The sequence below is a fragment of the Camelus dromedarius genome, chromosome 30 (assembly GCF_036321535.1).
Source record: "Camelus dromedarius isolate mCamDro1 chromosome 30, mCamDro1.pat, whole genome shotgun sequence".
Lineage (NCBI taxonomy): Eukaryota > Metazoa > Chordata > Mammalia > Artiodactyla > Camelidae > Camelus > Camelus dromedarius.
Window position 1 is genome coordinate 19379112 of NC_087465.1, and position 26633 is coordinate 19405744.

Here is a 26633-nt window from a genome sequence, read left to right on the forward strand (position 1 = left end):
CACAATGCAACGTTTTCCTTTGGATCAGCCCACCTCCCGTTCTTGGAGGTGTACTTTTCCTTTTGTAAATAAATCTTTTAAATCTTTCACTACACAGCACACTGTCTCCTGACTGTAAACTTACCTTTCAGGGGTCTTTACCTTTTGGAGTAACACACATAGTATTATTATCCCCATTTTGCAGGATGGCTGATAAAAATTACTCAGTCCCTGCATTCCTGTCCCCAGTATTGAAAATCACTCTCCTTCCCCATCTCCCCACTGATCTCTTAAATAATTGTACTTACCAGCTGTCCTCCTGCTCAGGCTCATGGATCAGCCTCTTAGTTGGGATGTTTTCTCCTCTTTCCTCAAACTTACTTGGTTTCCTCCACCTCATCTTTCTGCTCTCAAAAGAGGTTCTAGGGCCTGCCCCAGATCTGGATCAGATCCTCTGTTATATGTACTGGTTTCCTATTGTTGGTATAACTGAAGGAGAAATAATAAAATGGCCACGCTTAGGCTAACTAATTCCTGGCCTCATATTTGCCATTTGCCTTTAAAACGGTCAGCAAATCGGACTGACCGGACACTGCCCCCAGCCCCAGGCCCATTGTTGCAATTAGAGTTAGAGTTACTAATTTTCCTGTTTGCTTTACCTCCCGTGGCCAACTGAAATTTACAATCCTGTTTGGATTCTGAGTCATTCCCCTAGGAAGGGAGTCACCGGACGACTACCTCAGAAGAATGACCCTCTGAAGTCCCTCCTGGTGCCTAATAAGTCTGCTCAGATAAAGAAGGTCGTGGGCTGATGACCCTCCAGACCACCGGACGGTCCCACGATGCTGGACAGACTCACCAAGATTTAGGAGGAAGCTTCACCAGCGACTCTTGCTGATTGATATCCCCTCTTACTCCCCAGTTTGTTCACTATATAATCACTAAGCCCCAACTCTAAGACGGGTTCACAGTTTTGAAGGCACTAGCCCGCTGTGAGTCCCCTTTGCCTGGCAAAGTAATAAAGCTGCCTCTTTTCTTCTAAACTCTAAGACTCTGCCTCTCTGTTACTTGGCTTGTCAGGGACAGGAGCCGATCTTTCGGCAACATAATCAAGCACCACAAATAGTGTGACTTAACACGAAATAACACAAATTTATCATCTTACAGTCCTGGAGGTCAGAAGTCCTAAAACTAATGTGTTGGTATGGCTGTGTTCCTTCTGCAGGCTCTCGGGGAGAATCCAACTCTCCTGTTGTCTTTTTCAGCTTCTAGAGGCTGCCTGCATTCCTTGGTTCATGATTCCTTCCTCCATTCTCAGGGCCAGCAACGTGTCCTCCTCAAATATCTTTCTTCTCCCATCCTTCTCCACTCCTCCCCTTTCTACAAATCTCCTTCTCTTGCTCTGACCCCTCTGGCCTCCCTCTTTTAAGGACCATTGTGATTACATTGGCCCCTCCTGGACATTTCGGGATACCCTCATCATGTCAAGATCCTTAACTTAATGACAACTTCAAAGTCCCTTTAGCCATGCAAGGTGACATAGTTCCAGGATTCAGGGATTAAGACATGGACAACTTTGGGGGGGGTGCATTATTTTATCTACCCCAATATACATTCTCACGTTTCCTAGAATTGTTCAGTGCTTGACACATGGTAAGGTCTCAAAAACTATCTGTCCACCAAATCAATGAATGAACAAGTCAGCCTTGACATTTAGCTGCCCCATGCTGTTCTTAATCAGCATGAATGAAAGCAGAATCTTCAGAACAAGGAACATAAACATGGCAGCCTGATTCACTGCTTGACTGATCCAAAACACCTGGAGTACCGTGCTTGGTTCCGAGCACCACACGTCAAGAGTGAAAGAGGCAAACTGGGTCATCTTTAGAGGAAGGCAACAGGATGGCGAAGAATGGAAGACAGTGTTATGTGAAACTCAGTGCCTTTATAAAACGTTTAATCAGTAGAGTTGAAGAAGGGTGTGAACAAAGAAAAACTCATCATCAAGACTGGCATCCCCAGTGAGTGTGTGTGTGTGTGTGTGTGTTGAAATGCATCATCTTTTTTAGCAACAGTTTGCCCCCAAAGGAATTTTCACAGGTAAGCTACTCTTTAGAGAGTTAATTTTAGTTGTCGTGAGAAACATACATAAAATCATTCCGAAATGATGATGGCTTCAATTGTGTTCTGGCACAAACTGGGTATTCACATCTCATTAATTAACCATAGGATTTTTTTTTTTTTTGGTAGGAAATAATAGTTACTACAAACTCCTTGAAATTCTCACCTATGAAAGGAATCAAATATTTTAAAATATGAACTAGTTTCTAGAGAGAACCTTTTTAATATGAGAAAGTGATAACCTCCTGCTCAAGTGCTGGGTGCAACAATGTCCAAAGTGTTTTCCTTTGCCTCAATTAAGATGCCCAGAGATTTTGTGAGAATCTTTGCACCCTGGTGTCAGATTTAAAGCCTAGAAGTACCGGTGTCTCTTCTGTATCAGAATGATGATAAAAATTACAATGCCTCTGCCACTATTTTCATATTTTATACCATCACTTGAATATTTAATCCTTTATGTTGTATTTCTTCATTCATGCATTCATCTTTTATTCAACAAATATTGATACAGTGCCTATGATATGCCAGAATTTGTTCCAGGAACAGGAAGCACACTGGTGAGTAAAACAAATAAAAATCCCAGGTCTCACAGGGCACATTCTGGTAGGGAGCGGCATGAAAAATAAACAGCATAACAAAACCAAGACAGCGTATGGTAGATGGTGGTAAATGCTCCAAAGAAAAATAAAGCTGGGAAGTGAAGTAGGAATTCTGTAGGAGTAGAGGAATGGGGGAGAGGGTTGCAGTTTTAAATAGGGTGGGAGGAGAAGGTGATACTTATGGAAAGACCTAAAGAAGGAGCCAATAAAACAGACGTCTGGTTTCTGGGCAGAAGAGTAGCCAGTGCAAAGCCTCTGCAGTGAGAGGGTGCCTGGTGGATTCTAGCCAGAGTGGGAGGACCAGGGTGGCTGGAGCAGAGTAGAAACTGGGGAGGATGGTAGGATGTGTGGACTGGGAGGCACTGGTGAAGTGAGCGTTGGGTTGGCGGTACTTCTTTTGGGGCTTGAAGACATTTGTGAAGACCTTGGCTTTTTATTGGGTTAAGGTGAGACGTCAATGGAAGGCTTTGACCCAGAGTCACTCTGCTGAGTAGGGAGACAGCACAAGGTCAAGGTGAGCGCAAGGAGGTCAGTTAGAAGTCTACTGCTGTGTTGAGCTGAGAGCTGAGAGTAGCTTGGAGCAGGGTGTTAGCAGGTTAATGGTGGCAAGTGGTCAGGCTTTTGTAGTAGTGAGAGCACATGGGGCGTGCTGATGGATTGGATGTGGGGTGAGAGAAAGTGAGGTGTCAAGGATGACTCCAAGAATTTGGGACTGAGTGAAAGGAAAGCTAGAGTTATCATTAAGTGAGAGGGGAAGGAGCAGGACTGGAGACAATTTGTATGTTCCTCGATTAGGTACCAAATCTCACATGACTGCACTCAGGTGTAATGACGTTCTGGAAGTAAAGGAAAGTGTTAAGAGTCAACTTTGGGAGGGTTATGCAGTAAGGGTGACATTGAGGTAGAGGGCGGGCTACACTTCACTTGCTATCCATTACGTGGTTGGTGTAGAAAACACTTTACAGTCCAATCTGATAACTTTGACTTCTTTCTGATCGGAGATGGACGGAGATAATAGAAAACATGGGTAAGGAGCGATACAGGCAAAACTCAGTCACAGGCATTATATATCTTCATTGTGAATTAGGGCAATAAAAAGTTTTCTTTTGCCAAATTGTTGTTTTTCATAATGGCGACTATTCTACTCATTATTGGATTGAGTCTAATATACAATGACTATTCGGTTCTAAGAAACAAACAAAAAACCCTGCTGATTTGAAGAATGTGTACATGCTTGTTGAGCTGCTCAGTAAATAACTATTTGATGATGATTCTGCAGTATGTTTAAAGGGTAATTCTTCTTCTGTTGCTTTAGAGAGTTCATTTGGCATTCTAAAAATGGATGTAATTTCAAGGGGTGACCAAAATGTATCAATTAGCCTGACATCTAGGTCTTTTTAACAGACCTATAAATTTCCAATTTCCTTTGCCATCTTAACCATGGTAAATCATCCTGAACAAGATCATTCTTTTGAACAACAGCCTCCTTATTAGGTGAGATCAATTGAGATTAGAAAATGAAAAATACACTAGATGCTGAGAACTCTTTATGAAACCACATTTGTAGGATGACTATTGAATGAAGATTAATGTGTTATTTTCAGCTTCTACATCATTGATTTAAACATTTTTCTCTATATCCCACTGCTGGATTAAACACTAATTTATATGTGGATGGTTTGCTTGCTTGCAAGTATTATCTTTTCCCTATTGAGATTATGTATTAATGGAAGGGAATGATTTTTAATTCAAATGTAGCTTGCATTGCATACCACGTGTGGTTTTGAAGTGCTACACACTAAACTGGGTAAGAGATTGTTCCACTGCTTTATAAATTAATGATTAAATCCTTTGTTTTAACTTCTGATTGATTTTCATTTGCTCTTTGGATAAAATACAAGATCCATAGCACATTGTGTGGCCCCTGTGTGATCTGAACTCTGCTTGCTTTTAAAGACAGTCTCACAATACTCTCCTCATCTCTGTCCAGATGCCAGATACCCTGGTCTTCTTTGAAACCCTAACATTTCAGAGTCAAGATTTTTGCACATATTGTCTAAAATTTTATTTCTCTAACACCACCTGCCTTATTTATTCCCTATAACACATAGAGTACATTACTTTCTTTTTTCTTTTTTTTTTTTAGCACTTTCAAGATTTATTCAACTATAGTCACTATGCTACACATTATATCCCCATGACTTATTTATTTTATAACTGGAAGTTTGTACCTTTTGACGCCCTTCACCCATTTAGTGCAACCCCCCCCACCCCCTGCCTCTGGCAGCCACCAATCTGTTCTCTGTGACTATGAGCTTGGGGTTTTCGTTTGTTTGTTTCATTTTGTTACTTTTTTTTTTTTGCTTTTACTATTTTTTAAATTGAGGCATAGTCAGTCTACAATGTGTCAATTTCTGGTGTACAGCACAATGTCTCAGTTACACATATACATACATATATTCATTTTCATATTCTTTTTCATTGTAGGTTACTATAAGATATTGATTATAGTTCCCTGTGCTGTTTTGTTTTTAGATTTCACATACGAGTGATATCATATGGTATTTATCTTTCTCCATCTGACTTACTTCACTTAGCAGAATGCCCTCTAGTTCCATCCAAGTTGCTGCAAATGGCAAGAATTCATTCTTTTTTATGGCTGAATAATATTCCATTGTATGTATAGTCCACTTTTTTTAAATCCATTCATCCATTGATGGACACTTAGACTGTTTTCATATCTTGGCTATTGTAAATAATGCTGCATTGAACATGTGGATGCATATATGTTTTTGAGTTAGTGTTTTGTTTTCTTCAGATAAATACCCAGAAGTGGAATTGCTGGATCATATGGTAGTTCTACTTTTAACTGTTTCAGTAACCTCCATTATGTTGTCCATAGTGACTGCACTAATTTACATTCCCATCAACAAATGTAGGAAGGTTCTCTTTTCTCCACATCCTTGCCATCTCTTGTTATTTCTTGTCTTTTTGATAATAGCCACTCTACTGGGTGTGAGGTGATAGCCCATTGTGCCCCCAGTTTGCATTTCCCCAACAATCAGTCACTTCAAGCACCCTCCCATGCACCTGCTGGCCACCTGCATGTACTTCTCAGAAAAATATCTATTCAGATCCTTTGCCCATTCCTAAATTGAATTGTTTGGGGGTTTTTTTGCTATTGAATTAAATGTGTTCTTTTTATATTTTGGATATTAACTGTTTATCAGATTCATGATTTGCAAATATTTTCTTCCATTCCATAGATTGCCTTTTCATTTTGTTTCTGGTTTTCTTTGCTGTGCAGAAACTTTTTAGTTTGACTTTGTTTTTGCTTTTGTTGCCTTTGTTTTTAGTGTCAAATCCAAAAATCACTGCCAAGACTGATATTAAGAAGCTTGTTCCCAAGGTTTTCTTTTTTTTTTTTAATACTTTTTAAATTTATGTATTTATTTAACAATATCATTTTTTAAATTGAAGTATAGTTGATACATAATATTATATGATACAGGTATAAAATATAGTAATTCGCAATTTTGAAAGGTTATATTCCATTTATAGTTATTATAAAACATTGGCTACATTCCCCATGCTGTACAATACATCTTTATAGCTTGTTTTATATCTGGTAGTTTGTACCTCTTAATCCTCCCCCTCCATCTTGCCCCTCCCCCTTCCCTCTCCCTACTGGTAACCACTAGTTCCTTCTTTACATCTGTGAGTCTGTTTCTTAGTACATTACTTTCTTAACAAATTGTCTGCCTTTCCCTAACTAGAAAGTGAGCTCCAAAAATGCACGGATTTTCCTTTTTCTTCTCTCACTGCTGAATCTCCAGTACCTAGAACTGTGTTGGGTACACAGTATGTACTCAGAAAAAAATGATAACAAATGGATAAATGGATGAATGAACATTCCTCATCCTGGAATACCAATTTCCCTTCTTTATGCCTAGGTAACCTCCGTTCATCATTCAAATTGCAGCTTAAATGTCAATTTTTCAAGTCACCTTTTTTTTGTTCCCTAAGAGAATATCAGCTTTCTCTATAATTTGTCCTCACAGTTCTCTGTACTTCTAAGTTCTCCATAGCACTTATTAGAATTTTAACTTATAAAGTCCACTAATTGTGAGATAATTTGCTTAACTCCTGTCTTCTCTGCTAAACTGTAAATTGTCCCTATCTTGTTCTTTTTTTTCTTTTTCTTAGTTTTTTTTTTTTGGTGGGGGGGAGGAGGGAGGTAATTGGGTTTATTTTACTTATTTATTTTTAATGGAGGTACTGGGGATTGAACCGAAGCCCTCCTGCATGCTAAGCACGTGCTCTACCACTTGAAATATACCCTCCCTCTCTATCTTGTTCTTAATCATCTCCCCAGCTCCTCGCATGATGCCTGGAACATCAAGATGCTCCATCTGTTGAATGGAAACATGGATAGACGGATGGTTAAGCAGCTCCTCATTATAACTTTCAGTTCCTCTGTTCCACTCTTTCAATGTTCTCTCAACAAAAAATAGTGATTAGTGAACCAGGAAGGAACGTTTTTTTCTAACCTGGAGAAATTCTTATGCAAACATACTCCTCCATGAATTCACTAATGCTTGTAGCCTCGCTTAAAGTTGATGCCTCATACCAGCCTTTTCACCCCCACGTTATTTAATGAAGTAAATACTTAATGAATTTCTCCTCTGGACCAAACCACACAGAGGGAAAGGTCATGTAAACAGTGAAAAGACCAGAAGCTTTAAACCAGAAAGAGCTCTTACACTTGACTGCCTGTGTGAGCTTGGCCAAGTTACCTGTTGAACATTGGATTCCTCATCTGTCAAAGAGAAACAGCAATGCTTATTTCGTGTGGTTTATGTAGGGATTATTAATAATGCATGTAGTATGCTTGCCACATAGTAGACGCTCAAAAGATGGTAGTGGTTGCTGTATCACTAGAAAGTAAGTTCCTAGAAGGCAGACTATACTTGCATTCCCAGTGCCTTATGTATAAGATACTCTCAGTAAAGGTTGGTTAAACTTCCCAGCAATGGGAACCAGCCCAAAAGTTGAGCTACTTTTCAACTTTTAAGGAGCTTAAAATCTAAGTGAGAAACTAAGTTCCAAAACAGTTTCATGAAATATTTAGATAATGAAGAAATGTAATACATTTATAGTGTATAATGCATACAATATCAGAACAAAATATGTATTATTGCTTAAAAGCACTTAAGTGCTTTTAATGGCCAGACAGGAAATGGTAAGAGGCAGCTGGCTGTAGTTATTGGTAAATGATTAATTCACATGTTTCTGTGTGTAAGATATAGAACGGTAAGCCTCCTATAAAAATATTCCATTTCTTTGTCAAAATTCGATGCTGGCTCTACCAATGTTGGAGAAAACGGATCAACCGGCTGCTTCTGTGTTAGTGTGATGGCAGACAAAACTGGATTATTGATCTTGAGTATCAAGGTGTACTTGTCATAGAGCTTTTTCCCCCTTTAACAACCAGTGGTTAGCTAATGATCACAAATAGGTTCTGATGACGCTGGGTAATGTTGCTAAAATAGAGCTGTATTATGGGTAGGACCTACTAGCCTGGAAAATGAGAACACAGACTCCATTCCATATTCCACTTCTTTGCAGCATGCCCTGCACAGGCTTTCGGTTGAATTGCGTCATCCGTAATCACTGCTTACTGCCGTCCTTTCATCTTACCAAACTCTTTGCTTGCAGCTCTGACAGATGGGACCGAAATAGTGAGTGTGGACAAACTAATATTTCTTTTCTCTAGGACACTGTGTCCTTTTTGTGACTTAGGTGCCTCTGTAAAGGCATTTGACATGGATCCAAACACAAGGACACCCCATTATAGGCTTTTGATGCACTAACCATCACACTGAAAGGTTCAGAGCCTAATTACAGAAGTGGATGCAGCTACCAAACACACTCAGAAGTCCGCACGTTAGGAAGAGATGATCACCATCCTTCCGCACTTTCAAGCCATGTAAGGATGATCCAGACTCCACCCCTGCCAACTGGCAACCAGGCGCACATCCACCTGCCCGGATTCTACATCCCAGTCAGACCAGCTGCTCTGAGAATAAGGCACGTGCCCACACACCTGCATCACAGTGGCAGACAAATGTCCTGGAAGCCGGTGCCCCGCACACTCCTACCCACACGAGCCTATCTGAATATTCTAATTCGCCAGGACAGAGACCCGACACTGCTCAAGCACACTCACAAATAAAAACACACAAAACACACCCGTGGAATAAATCAACTTGCTTATCCAGGTCGGCAAAGCGCACCGATACACAGGCTTTCAGGCCCCGCACAAGACCCCTGGAAGAGTGGCTTGCTTTTCTCTGAGCCGTGCACAAACCGGTCCGTGGCCCCCGGCTGCAGCCCGGTGGGGCTTTTCAACTCCTCCGCCCGAACTCCCGGAGGGCCGGGTGGCGCCGGCCGGCCGCGTCCGATCGGTGCCCTCCCCGCCCGCCCCAGCCGCGCCGCGGGGCGGGGCCCAGCCGGCCGCCAGGAAATGCCCAGGAGAGGGTGTCACCTGCTCCCGACGACTTGTTGATTCCCGGGAGGGCCGCCTTCCCGGGTCTGGTTCCCCCCGCCCGCCCCCCCTCCGAGACCAGAGCCCGAGCTCGCGCACCTGTTCCCCGCGGCGCGGCCCCGGGGAGACCCTCCTTCCGGCCCGCTGGCCCCCCAACTCCAGAGCCATGAGCAAGTTGGGCAAGTTCTTTAAAGGGGGAGGCTCTTCCAAGAGCCGAACGGCTCCCAGCCCCCAGGAAGCCCTGGCCCGACTTCGGGAGACAGAGGAGATGCTGGGCAAGAAGCAAGAGTACCTGGAAAATCGGATCCAGAGGGAGCTCAGCCTGGCCAAGAAGCACGGCACGCGGAACAAGCGAGGTAGGCGCGGGTCCGGCCCCAGGCGGGAGCCCTCAGCCGCCGGCCTCCAGCCCTTTCCGTGGGGACAGTCCCGTCCGGCCCACAGCACCTGTCCCCACGGCCTTTCTAGGAACTGGGAATGACCCCCCAGGGCCCGGACTTGGTCAGAGCTGAGCAAAACACAATCCTAGATGGCGAAACATAAGGAGGCACCAAAAATCTCAGTAATCAAGCTAAACAGTATTTTATGCAATATTTAAAAAAAAACCAAAAACTTGAAACTGATACAAAAACATCCATGGTGAACAAAATATCAATATTTAAATTAAGGAGAGGGTGGATATTAGTGATTTTTTTCCCTACTGCCACTGGCTCTTACATGTCCTGCACAACACTTCTGTATTTAAAATTATTTTTTAAAATGGGATGTCTTGTTCATCATGGATGGTTTTGCATTAATTTTGAGCTTTAAAAGTATCACATTAAAATATTATTTATCTGGATTACTGAGTCTTTCTCAGTAATGCCCGCTTAAATTCTCTCCTGGTTTGCCTCTCCCTGGTCCAGCCTTACTGATCTCAATGCTAAATATCAACTTTTCTGTTGTGTGTTTGTATTTTGAATCACACATTTTAACTTGCATGTAAATCTCCAGTGAAGTAAATTCTGGTACGTTCTGGTTTCCCTTCTCCTTAGCTGTTGAAGACTTTAGTGGACTGTTGTGCTGTTGAGATATGATACCAAAAAAAGGTCAGAATTAAATATTAATTCTATCGCTGGCTTCTGCTACACGGAAGGGACTTTGAGTCAATAATAAATCTGCACCTTGAACCCTTTGTTCTTTGCCATAGTTAGTTGGTTTCTTTTGGTGTAGGGCTCTGTTCATAGAGAATAGATCCAAACAGCGCCTAGGCACATAAAAAAAAAAAAACAGCAAGAAATTGAAGTGATTTGTTCTTGTAACACAAGGCCAATGTCAGACTGAGCAATAGAAGTGGCAATACTGGACTCACCACCAAACCCTGAACTTGCAACCTCAAGTTGGGCTTCTTTTGTCCCATCGAAGCCTTGGGAAGTTTTAGTTCCCTCTAAATGACCCTGCCATTGTTTAAAGCAGGAAAGGAATCATGTCTCCTGGAGTTGACCTTGAAAATCCTGCCTTTTTCCAGAAAAATGTGCGTGATCCATTGGTGCCCATTTATTACCGACAACAAAAAGGCCAAGTTTCATTTTCCTCTGCTTCTGAGTATAACTTTTGCTCACATCACAGCCTGTTTTAGACTTAAGTGCTGGTTTCTATTTTTACTTTATGTCTGAAAACATTTTGGGAAGTTATGAAATGGCAATTTCTACAGAGAGACTCTGCTGCTCCTGGGCCCTTTCCCCTTCAGTTTGATGGACGCTCTGACATTTGCTTAGTATCTGTCAATGTTTTTTCCCTTCCTTTTTTGTTTCGTCATTCATTTGGAGCTGTATATAGCTTTATCTACAGTGGTTGCTCCGTATATATTGTCTTTAAAAAAACCCAAAAAATTAAACATCCGCTTTTAGGAAATGGTAGAAATATAGATTTGCTTTTAGAAGACAAAATGTAAAATAATATAGAAATGTTCTTAAATTGGCAGTGCACCAAAGTATATACAAGTAGACTTTATAAAGGCATCAAAAAATTTGATAACACTAATTAAGAACATCAATCTAACTTCCTTAGATCAAAGTAGCTATGGATGTAAGAATCAAGTGCAAATAATCAACTAGTGTCAGAAAAGTCATTTATTTTTTGTCATTTGTCCTTGGGAATGTCATTGGTGTTAGCCCAGGCCTGGTGCTACAGTGACTCTGGGAAGAGGCTGGTTAGCATGAGGCCATCTGTAATCTATAAAATGGTAAGAGTCCAATCATAGACCATGCATTGGGAACACTGTCAATATCAGAATCTTCCAAACAAACCAAATAACTTTGTAAACACATGGTTACTATTTTCCATTAGCCACTGGAAAATATTTTCACACACATAATAGGTCAAATATACTCAGTACTAAATAGGCCTTGTACTGCACAATGTTGGTGTTAGAATGGCTGTAATTTACCTGGTAATCAGAGTGACGTAATGTACATGCAGTTAATTTCAGATAACATGCTGTCAAGGATACTCGTTGAGTAGTCAGCTAGTATTGTATCAGAAAAGGCCACACTCCTGGCCAGTACAAATTCTTCCATGATCTGTTTCTCTCCAACAGAAGTTTTGACATCATTCTGAATGTCAAAAATGGGTTTTGTTGGTAAAATGAGTAACTCTTGAACTAGCATAATAAATGTTAGAAATAGGATCTCATTGGTGAAATTGTGGATTGGCTAAAATAATTTAGAGGTATTTCCTGGCTTCCCATGTAAGAACAGGTGTTAAGAATGTTCTAGGTTTATAACTAACCACATTAGGTGGTACCTGAAGCTTGATCAAATCGGTGCAGTGTCCAGTCCTTGGTTCAGGTGGATCTCTGACCTCCCGCAGGGCACAGCCCCCTGCCAGGAAAGGTTGCTGTCCATCTTCAGTGAACTTTTCATGTAAGGTGTATTGGACTAAGAGGACATAGAGTTGGGACTTCACCAAAATCATGGAACAGGTTGATGAATTGTTTTTTTTGCCTATTTGGCTAATATATGTTTGCTTAATAAGCAGATCTGCGTCTGAGACTTGCTTTTATTATAACTTGTAGCAAGGTTGCGCAGTGATAGCTAGTTCTTCTCCCTTCAAACTTCTTTAGCAGTTACCATAATCTACCAAAAAGTACTTGAGTGGGCACCACCAAATTGGTTTTGCAATAGCCGTGTTATCAAGCTTCTGCTGATCTACAAGGGTAACAGTTGGAGCGAGATTTATAATTTGGTTAAAAACTTGAGGCGATCAGATTCCTGAGAGCAGTTTATTCAGATCACTGTGCTAGAGTGCCTGCTTTATACTAGTAATCTGCTTTGTGAAAAAGTAAATTTTTTTATACATCACTTAATTATTTTCTACTTCTGCCAAGCCCTGTCATCTAGAGCAGTTTTCAGTCCTGGATGGATATCAAAGTCACCTTGATGCCTGGATTCCCACCCCCCTCGATTCTCATGTCATTGGCTGGGGTGGGGTTTGGGCAACAGTATTTTTTAAAGTACCCACAGGTGATTCTGTCCTGTGGCCAGAGTGAAGGATAAGAACCTAAATCCATAGCAGTGTTAATGGGGTAGAAATAAAAGTCTTCTTAGTCTTGCAGAGACTTAGTCTTGCTTCTTAACCATTTTCATATCATGGTACCCATGGGCACTGATAACAGTTGTATGTTTCACTGGGATAACCAAGGACCAGCAGCTCAAGGACTCTTGAGATCCCAAGATGGAGCCTCAGGAGCTGAAGGCATCAATATTTTAGTCCACTGCAATGCTCTCCTGCTGCATTTGTTGGCAGGACACCTTAGAGGTCACTGTTCTAACTTCCCTTAGGAAGTCTTTTTAAAAATAATATCATTAAGAGATGGTCACAGGGATTTGCTTAAGTATAATATCCCGAATATGTGAATATTTGATAGAAAGTAACTCAGAGTTGTAGTTAAGAGGCTGGGCTACAGAGCAGGCAGCCCTGGGTTTGATTTCCCGCTGCCCTGCACTTCAGAGATCTCCTTGGCCTGCGGGATTCTCAGCCCCTTCATCTGCATAATGGCGGTGATAAGGCTGACGCTCAGAGTTGTGAGGATTAATGACATTCCTACGTAAAGCCCTTAATTTGGTGCTCTATAAATACCAGCCTTTGTGATAACATAGCATTTTTTTCTTTTTAAGCTGGAATCAGCTTCCTAGTAAGTTCCACTTACTGGCTCACATTTTGTCCTCTGGAATAACATGGGGGAAATCTCCGTCTGTCACATGAAGACCTCTCACATATCTGAGGACAGCAGTCACTTCCCTGAGTCTCCTGTTCTGCAACCCCACCTCTGGCACTTCCTCAGTTACCCTTTAATGTGCTGAGATTTGCTCACCAGGGCCGGTCAGGGTGAGGCGAGTGAGATGCCTTAAGAGTGAGTGCCCGCTGACATCTGTCCGCTACATCCCCTCCCTCTACTGGTGGCCCTGTCGCTTACCTTTGTCCCAGGGAGAATAAGAAATCCAAATATGTGACTGGAAAGGTGTGGAGCCAGGCCGGAGTTACCGCGAGGCCTCTGGCTGTTGGGAAGTGGACTTAGAGAGATTACAGGCTGAGATGGAGAGGAAGCGAATTTGGCCAAAACCCCTGCTGGGTATCATTTCACAGGATGCCCGTGAGAACCGGGTGCCGAGGCCGTCCCACTTTTTCACCAGCTGCCTGGTGAAGTGCGACTCCAAGGCGCAGAGTCCTCTGTTTGGCCTGTTTGGATAAGCGGCTTACTCGGAGCCCTGTGCTGTTTTGGGGCAGGGATGGATTCGCTTTCATCCTCATGCAGATCTGGTCTTCCTTGGAGTCAGGGTGTGTGCGCAGTCCTACCAGTTTAGCTCAGTGTGGGAACCTTTTTGGGCTCTCGAGTTTGCTTTTTACGATAGTTGTCCCAGAGCTGATTCTGCAAGCTTGGACCCTGGGGACCAGAAGAACCGTGTAAAGAGAACCACATCGGTGTCAGTTGGTTGAGTGCCAAGCCAGTGAGGGCAGAAGCGTGGCTCAGGTAACAGGACACAGACACGATCTACATGACCTGGATGGAAGTTCCCCGGGGAGATACCACTTACCTGGTGACCTCCTTTCTTAACTGAGTTTCTCAAAATGGGGTCCTCAGATGAGCTGCTTCAGAATTCCTGGAGAATGCTGGTTAAAATGTATACCCACTAGTACCCATCTAAAAATTCTAATTTATTCGGTTGAGTTCAGGGTTCAGAAACCTGAACTTTGAATAAATAACTCGGTGATTCCCACGCAGTCGGAGAAGCTGAAATGATTATCCAATGGGCTGTTAAACTGGGAGGCACTGTCTCTGCTCTGCTTTCTTTCCTCACCCATCTCTGTGGTTTCTCCCCTCCTCCATCATCACTTGGGAACCCAGATGAGAAATGTCAATCCACCCCCTGACCTTGCCATGGCGAAGAAACATTTCCCCAGCTCTGACAGTCGCCCATAGGCACCTGAATTAGTTTTCTTTAGGGAAATGCATACGAAACTATGCTTCCAGTCGTGAAGTGTCTCAGAGTCCTCTGGTATTCAAATTACAACTGGGCATCACAATAAAGAGTTCCATTTGCCTCATATTAGCCAACTATTTTGTACCCCCATTGGTGTATTCTGGGGTCAGGGAAAACAATTTTATTCCTGGGGCATTAACAACCACTACCTGGGTCTATTCTCCAGTCAACTGCCCACTCTCTTCTGGAAAAGACAGATCAGTATCAATGTGTCCCTCCCTTATCCTCCACCCCTCAAATTCCCTTCCTCACCTCCAGAGCCCCCTCTGGCTTTCACCCCATGGTGGGGAAGCCTTACTCATCTGAACCAGCCCTGGGAGTCCCATTCACGTAAGCTATAATTTTAAGACTTATAGCTTTCTCAGCACCTCTCCCCCTCCTCTGAGCCCTGGCAGGGACCCTACACAGGCTTACACTCTCGCTCACACACTCAGGTACTGCTCAGCATGGTGCCTTGGGTTTACGGTCTCTTTTGTTCTGCAGATACAGCCTCAGTTTGTATCCATTTTCTCAGATGCCCTATCAGTTGCTTTTTCTCCATTTAGACTTGGATCAAGTTAAATATCCCAGCTGAACCTCCCCTTCCACCTCTGCTTAAATCAATGTGTTAAGCTTCCATTCCATATTTTACGTTTATTTTTTATTAAATATCATCTTATTTTCAGTTGTCTTAAAAGTAAGATTTTTAAATTCAAATTTCATTGTCTTATAGATGAGCTAGTTCTTTTAGTTGAATCTGTCACAGATTTGTTCAGCCGCCTTTTGTTGTTGTTGTCAAAGTATTTGTGAAAGAGTATTGAATAAGACAAGAACCAAGGGCAGAGCCTCGTGGCATGCCACTGGAGACTTCATTCCAGTGTCACCTCTGCATGATGACAACAGTGTTTCATGTGCCATTCAGCTGAGACACGATTACCAGTTTGATGGATCAACAGTGAGTTAGTTCAGTTATTCATCTAGCTGTGAACACACCTGACTTGTATCTCTAGCCCATATCATCTTATTTCTCTATTTTTTTCCCCCTTTTCCCTAACAATGCTTCGGTATAGCTTGTGAATTATATTTCTAAAACCAAACTATATTCACAAACCTCTGGTTCATAATGCTGGTGTATGAACTGATAGTATGTCAGTTTCATCAGATTTACGTGGCGAGCTCTTTAAGCTGCCACAGCAGGAGACTGTTTCAGGAGATCTGGGATAAGGTTTAGGACCGTGGTACTCAAAGCCTTCTGGATGATTGTGATGTGTGTAAGGTTAGAAGGCCAGTGGGTGGCCCATGTTTTTTCTTTGTGTCAGCATCTAGTAGCTCAAAGAAAGGAAGTCTATGAGATTAGTTTAGTGTTTTGGTTTTTTTTTTTTTCATCTTTTTGGACTTGTATTGGCTTCTGGTTACCACTGGCTTTTTTCCTCTAATTCATTAGAAACTAGAGGATAGATTGTTGCTGTTCTAGAGTCATTCTTTCAAGTTTCTGTGGCATAAATGTTAACAGTTTGCTAACATATTATTGCTACTTCTACAAGGGTAATTGGTACTGTTTCTTGTGTAATATAACATTACCTCTAGTTTATTTTTTTCCTTCATGAGTGTGAAACAATATTATAAATACTGGAACATTCATCTGTTATGATTCTTCATTTAAAATTCACAAAGCTGGAATACAGCCCTACATTTGGGGAGATGTTTACATTAAGCAAAAATATAATTTTCCTTGATTTATGCTATTTTTCAGTGTATCAAATCAGCCACAATAAAATAGAATAAGGTAGAGAAGTTTTTACTAGCATCATGATTATGCAAAATCATACAATTTCTGCAGCTTCAAGAAACTAGGACAGGAGATTACTGTGAGCTTGCCCTCAGAGGTACTCAGTATCACCAGTGTACTTCTTGGTGTTTATGTCAGATCAGATTTCATTTTCAAGATAATAGAATAAAAAAGAACTCAAAATGCAAGAAGCTCTAATCTATAAGATACGAGGCAAGGGACCTAATACTGAGTTTTGAAGTTTACGATGCTTTGCTTTGGGGTGGGGTCAGGCTTGGAAAGGCATGAATAATCCACTTTGGTATTCCATTTTTGTGAACCTGTGAACCTATTTGTGGTTTTGAAGGACAAAATTAGCACAGACACTTAAAATATATAGATATTACTGAGGATTTATTTTTTTAAGACCACACTCTCACCCCTCTGCCTTAGTAAACTGTAGCCAGAATGTTTAGTACATACTGGTAATTTCTCCTACTTTTTCTGACTAGCATTTGACAGACGTTCTAACACATATACAATTGGCCCAAAAGTTTGCCAAAGGTAAAGGAGCAAAAGAGCAAGAGACTGGAATAAATAAATAGAAAGCAATATAAAGCAAATAGTAAACCATTTCCTGAGTAATTGACTTACTTGTCCCAGAGATTTTAATTAGTTATCTCAAACAAGTGGTGCTAATAGGGAACTGCTTATTGGAAATATTCAGGAATAAGCCCAAAGTTTTATATGGTTGTGCTTTAAAGCAGTAAGAGCTATTAAACTTGGACGAGTGGCTCTCTCAGCCCACTGCTAAGCCTTTTCCCCAAATATTTCTATCTTATGGGTATTTCCAGTGAGAGGATGGGGAACAGCTAAATCCCCCCACCCCCATCATCTGCTCTGGGCACTTTCCATCAACTCTTCTTCAGTCTAGCAATTTAGCGACGTAAATACCAACAGGGTAATTGCTACCCTCAAACAAACCACATCCAGAAAAGAAAGTAAATAGGAATGGTGATTTTAAAAGTATAGGAAAGGGAAAGTTGATCCTTCTCTGTTACAAGCTGAGAATCCTTGCATGAAAATTTCCTTATTTAAAAATTAAAATGTAATGTCAACCATCTAGCTTAAGTGACTGAAGTTTACACTTTTATATTTGCTTTACATGTCAAGTTAGAGGAATAAAATTGTGCGACCAAATATTTGACAAGCACTTTGGACATCTCGTTCTCTATTTACACATGGATTTCTAGTGAATCTTCTTGCTTCTTTCACATAGTGCTACACGCTGCACAGTCGTAATGGGCGTGTCTCCTTTGCTGCAGCAGGAACGGTGCTCAACAGGCCTTTCTCAATGAGCAGTGCTGTTTACATTACCAATTCTTTCCGTGTATTTCATTCATGTAAAGTGAAAGTCAATATAACCTTGGAGTTTGAACAAAGATATGATCCTCACTCAATACTCACTCAAAACTTCTACTGTGTTAACTGCAGCAGGGAAAAAAAAAGTATAATTATGTATAACCAACTTATACATATTTCAAAGATTACATACACAAGAACCTATGTTTTATCATTTTTGAGAGTTTGACAACTTTTATTTAGGTAAAACTATATTCGTTGAATATTGTTTTCATATTTGAAAAACTGAACGATAGTACATAGAGTTCATCACCAGTTTCAAGATAAACCTTTTTTTTTTTATGAGGGGCAGGTAATTGAGTTTATTTATTTATATTTGGAGGAGGTACTGGGGATTGAACCTAGGACCTCATGCAGATTAAGCACGCACTCTACCGCTTGAGCTGTACCTTCCCCCAAGATAAACCTGTTCTTAAAGAATTTCAAATAGCAGTAGTCACCTTGAGGGTAGAAGCTGTGTATTTGTTGATCATAGGATCTCCAGGGAATAATCACAGAATCACAGGCAGTGGGAGCTGAAGGGGACTACAGGGATAAAGTTTGTTGGTTCTCAGAAGCACTGCAAGCCACGGGCACAATAGTAGGAAACACTGATGCATCAAATGAACAAGGAATAGTTATTTACAGGTAGAAAATAAAACCATACCCCACACACACATACATATATAGAGATACATATACAACACACGTGCACATATGTACACATGCATATACATGTGTGTACACATATATGTGCATGCATATAGATGTACACATGCATACACGTACATACACACATACACAAACTTACACACCCACAGTATATCCAATTACATCCACAGGTATCTCCGTCTACCCTGTAGAATGAAGAATGATCAGCTATTTCTGAGTTTTTCTGTTTGACATTTTCTGGTTTCATATTCCTACTGTTTTCCATATATTCTAGGCATAGCAGGCCCCCAAAGGTTACCAATTTGTGAGGCTACTAATACTACTAGTAGCAAGTGGAAAGCTCCTTCATTCACTCGGTTATATAATTCTGCCTGCTTAAGCATTTAATTGGGTTTTTACAAAGACTATCAAGTAGATTTGAATGGATACATTGGTATGTTGTTCCAATAACAGGTTAATTCTACTTGCCTGGACATTGACCTGGGAAGCAATTAATTATAAAAAAAAAAAAAGAATTTCAGTGTGTATTTAAAATAAGTCTTTTATGTAAGCATTTCTTCTTTTTTTGACAACTGCAGCCTGAAGCTCTTTTAGGTCCTGACCTTCCCCTCTGAGATTTACCTCCTCTGATAATCCCCGTTGCGACATCCTGGTGGTAGGAACTGCCTCATCTCCAAGTGTAACCGCGAGCTGTTTAGGATGAGGAGGGGAACCTCATTTCTGTCAGAAAACAACTTCAGTTTCCCTGTCCCTTGCTATCTTTCTGCACCTAGAAGGGTCAGGCCTCCTCTTTGTAATCCTTTATACTTTATTGTATTAATCAATCACTGTTTCTTTTTTTTTTTACACAGGATTCAGTCCAATGTTTCTGCCTTGCTTACAGCAATAGTCCACTTCCAAATGCCCTTTTGTTTACTTTCTCCAAGCTCATGCCTTTTTACTCACTGTCTTCTCGGGCATCTGCTTTGCCATTGTATAATCCCCTACGTCATCGCTGTGGCCAATCTTCTTTTAGCTGCCCGTTTACCCTTTTTATGACATTTAATGTTCTGAGACCTCTGAAAATAGGGATCTTACTTAGAAGATCCAGTTGGTGTAGCAGGCTGGTGTGATTTGCTCTGGTTTCTAATATACATATGCACCAGAAACCTTTGCATTGTTTAGTAGGAGATTTGCAGTCAGGTAGGGCCAGGGGCTGGAAGGAGTTCTTTGTGTAATACCTTTCATCATTCATGTTCTTTACTGAGCACTGTGTTTGAGCATCTCTGTAGACAGTCACCTGGCTTCATCTGCATCACCTCCTCTGTGAGGTCTTCCCTTACCCTCCAAAGAGCGTCTCCACATCCTTCTGTGTCTCCGTGGTACCTTGTACATGTCTCATTCCTTTCCTCTGTGTCTCCTCTGCTACTTGAGGCAAAGGATGTAACTTACATGTGTTAGTATCCATGAGAACAGTTCCTGTAAGATGGCAGGTGCTTAAGAAATGCTTGCTGACTGAAGAGTAAGTGATCAAATGTCTTTTTTCTATTTCGCCTCCTCTGAGATCGTAGCCTTATTTCTTTGTCCCTGCAGTGCCTGACATAGTGACAAGCCTGTGGTGGCTCTTCAGTGTGTACTTGTGGAGTGACCAAAATGAGTGGGTGAAGAATGTTTTTGTCTTTTTTTTAAATGAAGAAGGCCAGGGAAAATTCATAATGAGGTGGCCCTGGATAAATGAATGTGAGAACGTTCTAGCATTTCCCCAGCTGATTCCAATCTAACCTGTGACTCAGAACAGAAGCATTTTTGTTTTTATCCCATTGATGGAATGCTCGTGACAATGCTTATTCAGATTGTTTTTTGAGAACTAGAGCAAGGTTCCAGAAATAGAAGGTATGGTTTAATGAATGAAGTGATGTGTGTGTGAGTAAGAACAGGGCTTACAGTAAAGTTTCTCAAATAAAACAACACGATTATGTGACTTCCTAGGTAAAAGCAAAAGAGGACACAGCGAATTATGAGAGGCTTATGTCACTTCAGCACTCTCTGGGATTACTCTTCCAAGCCTCATCTTCTAGGCTTTCTCTAGAGATGTCCATTCTTGGAAGAGAAAAGAGCCATTGTAATGCAGTTTTATCTTTCGCAGACAGATGTGTCTATAGTCACTGGATATAATGGCTCCTAAAAGGTTCTTCTTTTTTTTTTTTTTTTTTTCCCAACTAATGGATTAACAATGCACATACTTATAAACCTTGAATGAGTGAAGAACAACAGAGTGACCTTTCCAACTAAGAGGCCCTGTGCATTATATGAGCAATGAAACCACAACTCTTTTCCACTACAGCCTGAAGTTATTTTTTATAGATAACTAACTGAAAACCTTCCTCCTCTGGAAACATGGGTAGAGTAAAGTTGCTTAGGGCTAGTTGAATTTTGGTTCAAGTGGGTAATTCTTTTTTTCCCATTTTTAATTAATTTTTAAAACTTTTATTGAAGTATAGTTGATTTACAATGTTAGTTGCAGGTGTACAGCAAAGTGATTCAGTTATGTGTATACATACACATATATTTTTTCTTTTCTGGTTCTTTTCTGTTATATGTTATTACAAGACATTGAATGTAGTCCCCTGTGCTATACAGTAGGACTTCTGTTAGTTGTCTATTTTATATGTGTTGATCCCAAACTCCTAATTTATCCCTTCCCCCTCAAGTGGGGAATTCTTAAATTTCAGTCCCAGTCCTCAATGTGCTGTCTAGTAAGGGCTTTTCACAGTATATATGGGACACTGTTCTGTGGCTCCATTGCTGAAGGAACATCACTGTTATACAAGGAGACAAAACCTCTGGAAGCTTCCTCCCATGAAGGGATACAGTAGATTCCTTTGTTTTAGAAAGAATGTTTTCCGGGTTGCATCAGCTGCCTGAAAGCACATGCAGGAGCTTGGAAGATTGAATTGCACATTCTACATAGGTTAAGTTACACGGCTCTAAAAACATCCTTCTTTGCCAAATCAGGAAAAATGCTTGATCTGCAACATTTGTTGAGTGTCTTAAAAAAAAAAAAATACAGCTATTTCTTTCCCAAATTGGTTACTGGAAAAGTTAAAGCCTGTCCGACTCATGGTGGGCCCGTGGCATCGTTGTTTCCTGTGAGAAACAGCTCACAGGACTGCTCCTCACAGCTAATCCTTGGCTCTTTGAAACAGAAGCCTCTTGTCTCAGTGTTTGAGAGAAGCTTCCCGTGGCAGACAGAAGCCACAAAGAGTGTCAGGTGTCCAGGGGCGGGATCCAGCCAATGCAGAAATCATCAGTTTTGCTCATACAAGGGTTTTTTGGAAAACTGTAAATCAGCTTTTAAATTGGAAGGATTTGGGAAGCAAATCCGGATCTCTTGCTTCTTTGGAACGTGTGGAAGGAAGGCTGGGCGTGCAGTCTGCATGGCAGCCGTGGACTGGAGCCCAGCGGTGTGGCTTCCATCATTTCAGGCTTATGCTCTCCTGGTCACTGGAGTGCCACTTCTTCCTGTTGACTCCCTGGTACTGCGGCCAGCGTCCACTGCCATCTGTTGTCACTCTTGTGGTATTTTTTACTGTTACAGCAGAAGCGTTCCTCCATCTCTTTCTCACAGGTGAGGAAACAGAGAAGGCCCTTCCCCTTAACCTCGCTCTCTCCCCTTCACTTACTCTCATTACTGCTGAGTCCCTCAGAATTTTGGACGCTGATGTAGGTCAATGTCTAGTTTGTGGTATGGGGATTATAGTGTAAATTCAGATCCCACATTTTGGTGAATTTTCAAATTTTCCCCAAATATCTTGAAGGGCAGAAACCATATGTTAGCATAGGCATTCCCACGTCTCTTCTCTGAGCTTCATTTGGCTGTTCCGGAAATGGGGATATACTCCCCGTGAGGCTGGGTGATTGTTCTAAGAACTAGGGATAACTTATGGAAACTACCTGGACAGAGTAGAGACTTAGCAACTTGATATTATTACTAATATTATGTAACATTCCTTAATTAATGAGATTGAATATCCTATTTTGGAGACCACTGAGCAGCAAGTTACCTGCTTTTTCACCCTGCCACTGTAACAGGAACATCATATTACAAAACAGCTCTGCATTTCAATGGTGCAGTACATTCTACGATTCAGCAGACCGTCCCAGGAAGCTAAACTCCAAATACACATATCCACCCAACACCCCCGGATGTGGAATGTTCAAAGTCGGTCTTCTCCCTCTCTCGTCAGGCTGGTTCAGTGTCTGTACTTTGTCGGAACCTAACTGATACCCACTGACCCAGAAGCATTTTTTTTTTTTTTGGTAAGAGTTTTTTTTAAGTTCTTATTAAAAAAAAAATCTCCTAGTAAGAATTAATTTCAGATTACTTTCTGAAAACTGAGAGATGCAATTTGGTATAAAAGATGGGGCTTTGGAGTCACTAGATCTACAGTGTAATCCTGCCTCTACCAATTAAACACTGTGTGTAATAACCTTAGTGTGTGACTTTAGCTCTTCTTAAATGATGCTCCCTCACTTGAATAGTAACAACGAACAACAACAACAATACCTAGAAGGTGACAACAGGACACTGTACTCTGGAGTCAGAGTGCCCACTTTCAAATCTAAGCTTCATCTATTTAGTGCTAAGTGGCCTTGCACAGTTGCTTATTGCAAAATGGGGATATAACTTACGCAGTTGTTGAAGAGTAAATGAAATAACTTATATAAAGTATTTAGTGCAGTGCAGGCGCCTAGGGAGGGGTTACTATATGTTAGAACCTTCACCGTCATCATCATCATCATCATTGTCGTCTCCTTCACAAGATTCCAGAACCACTCGTTGGGAGCCACGTGGTATGATGTCCAACCTTGCCAATATTTTTTACTACTAATAATAAATTCTGGTTGGGACATGATTTTGGGACGTGACTTTCCCAAGAATATACATTAGGTCATGGAAGAAAAATTCACACCCTGGCCTTAAAGGCCATACTCTTTCTGTTATACCATGCTGTCATGAAGCACACAATTATCAGATTTATTCATTTGATATTCATTCATCTGATCTTCTGTAAAATGGGCCAATAGTAGTATCTACTCTTGGAGTTTCTGTGAGAGTTAATGATGTAAATCACATAATGCACATAAAACACTTAACGCCAGTTTGGCATACAGTGAATGCTCAGTGAATGTTGTTTTTTCCTGCTGTATTTTGTTGACTATGCCCCAGGATCTGGGCCGGGTGGTGGGGAAATAGATGAATAAGATGCTGTATCTTTCCACAAAGGGCTTGTCCATAGTATAGGGGAGATGGAGTAGAATAGATTTCTTAGGGGAGGATGTAGCTCAAGTGGTAGAGTGCGTGCTTAGCAAGCACAAGGTCCTGGGTTCAATGTCCGGTACCTCCTCTAACAATAAATAAACCTAATTACCTCCCCCTGCCAAAAAATTAATTAATTAAAAAAGTAGATTTTATAAAAATTATAATCAAGTGCAATCAATGCAATAGTAGATGTGGATCCACAGGCAGAGTGACAGCAGAGGGGGGTCAATCAGCCACCCTCCCTGCGTGCGGAGAAAACCCTCATGCAGCCCTGGTCAGTGATGTAATAAGCCTCTGTACAGTGTGATACCATATATACAATATGATATTGCAGAAAGGCCTTTGCACCAGATGACTTTTTTTAAAGTTCTTTCCTAAAGGACAGATTAAACAGTAAATTTGTTCTTTAAAGTGTAAATGCTGTTCAGCAAGGACTTACATTGCAGTGTTGCAGCTGGAGAGGGAAACAGAGCAGAGCTGAGATAACTCTGGACCTCTGTGGTGGGCAGAGAGGGATGGAGAAGGAAAGTTACCACTCAAGGGAAACACAGAAAAATGATCCGCACCTACAAACCCCTTCTTTGGCACCTATAGGAATCCCCAGCCTGTCTGCTTCCTCCCTCCCCATGGAAGGAAGCCTGTCTGTTAGTGGGTCCCACCCACTTCTGCTACAGAGCTTTGGGTAGCCTTCTCTTTCCAGAGGGAGACCTCATGGAGAAACACACTCACGTAACTACAAGAGGTGTGGCTACTTATACTATTATAAATATGAACCTATAGTAGGTCAGAAGAATTTCTAGGAAAGGCAATTGCTTGAAAGAGAAAGATCAAGATAAGCAAGCAACTGAACAAGAGAAGAGAGATAATGTAGGAAATAAAAGGTGTTAAAAAACAAAACTTGTATTAGTATCTTCAGGACAATCAAGAAGCTACCGTGTTGGTACACTGCTGGTGGGAATGCAGTTTGGTGCAGCCACTGTGGAAAACAGTATGGAGACTCCTCAAAAGACTAGGAATAGACTTATCATATGACCCAGGAATCCCACTCCTGGGCATATATCCAGAAGGAACCCTACTTCAAAATGACACCTGCACCCCAATGTTCATAGCAGCACTATTTACAAAAGCCAAGACATGGAAAGAACCTAAATGTGCACCAACAGATGACTGGATAAAGAAAATGTGGTATATGTATACAATGGAATACTATTCAGCCATCAAAACCGACAACATAACGCCATTTGCAGCAACATGGATGTTCCTGGAGAATGTCATTCTAAGTGAAGTAAGCCAGAAAGAGAAAGAAAAATACCATATGAGATCGCTCATATGTGGAATCTAAAAAAAAAGAACGTAAATACGGATCAGAAACAGACTCATAGACATAGAATAAAACCTTGTAGTTGCCAAAGGGTCGGGGGTGGGAAGGGACAGACTGGGATTTTAAAATGTAGAATAGATAAACAAGATTATACTGTATAGCACAGGGAAATATATACAAGATCTTGTGGTAGCTCACAGCAAAAAAAAAAAAAAAAATGACAATGAATATACGTATGTTCATGTATAACTGAAAAGTTGTGCTCTACACTGGAATTTGACACAATATTGTAAAATGACTATAATTCAGTTAAAAAAAGTTTTTTTTTTTAAAAAAGAAGCTACCGTGTTGGAAAACAGGAATGGGCTGTCACAAAAATGAGCAACAAACACTGCATTTCAGTGTAAGTAACTGTTGAAATTCTATCTGTGAAGCTTAATGGTTCCTTAAAAATTGAAAGAATAATTTAAAAAACTGGTAATCATCTGGAAATAATAAAAGTGCAGATTATTTTAATCAAACATTGGGAGTTTGGGGGTGATAAAAGAATCTTGTCTGAAGACAATAAGTTTTATAGATACTGATTAATTTTCAGCATGGATAGAAAACTTAAGTTTAATAATATGTGTATATTTTAAATACAGGAGTCTCTGTTAAAAGAATAAATTTAGTATATATAAAACTATCCCATAATTAAAGGGGCAAAAATGAACAAAGCTAATCAACCTACATAAAGACAAGAAAGAACAAACAAAATTAAAAGCATAACAAACAGAAAACACATAAAAAGACGATGGTAAAAAGACCATATTAGATACCATATCAGTTATCACAATAAATAAGAATAACTTAAAAACTAACATTGAAAGTTGGAGACTATGATTAGTTAAAAACCATCACACACATTAAACATTCAAATATATGCTCTCTGTAATAGGCACACCGAAAAAGAGCAAATAGAAAAAAATTTAAATGGAGGTCCACATGAAATTATTACAGGCAAATTGTAACAAAAAGAGAGCTGAAATACTAATTTAGTATAAAACAAAATGGAATGTAAGGCAGAAAGAATTAAGTGGGCAGCAAATAATATTTATTTACTAATCACCAATAAAATCCAGCAAGAAAGTATGACGGCTGTGAGTCTGTGCACCAGACAAAAAGCGTTGGAATAAGTGAACTGAATCTGCTGGAATTACAAGAAGACATGGACTAAAACAGAGTTAGAAAAGAACCTTTTCTGAGAAAGGCTCTGCTTCTGGTAACTTACATGTTGCAGTAACTTACATATTTCACTCTGAGCTCTTTTTGTCAATTCTCTTTATCTTGATATTAGCAATTTTCTGCTGCTCTTTTCCTCCACTCTCACTAAAAGCCTTATCAAAACTTGTATTTTAAGGCCTGTTTTTGGGGTTCCTTACAAGG

At 40.7% G+C, this 26633-nt stretch overlaps 1 protein-coding gene across 1 annotated transcript in view; it reads left to right on the plus strand.

Annotated features, from left to right (window-relative positions):
- The first annotated feature begins 9227 nt into the window (after nt 1-9227).
- Nucleotides 9228-26633, plus strand: part of CHMP4C (charged multivesicular body protein 4C) — a 28269-nt gene continuing 10863 nt past the window's right edge. Inside the window, exon 1 of the mRNA XM_010979382.3 lies at nt 9228-9602. Within this exon, the coding sequence (XP_010977684.2) occupies nt 9413-9602 (190 nt within the window). The 5' untranslated portion in view covers nt 9228-9412. The remainder of the gene's footprint in view (nt 9603-26633) is intronic.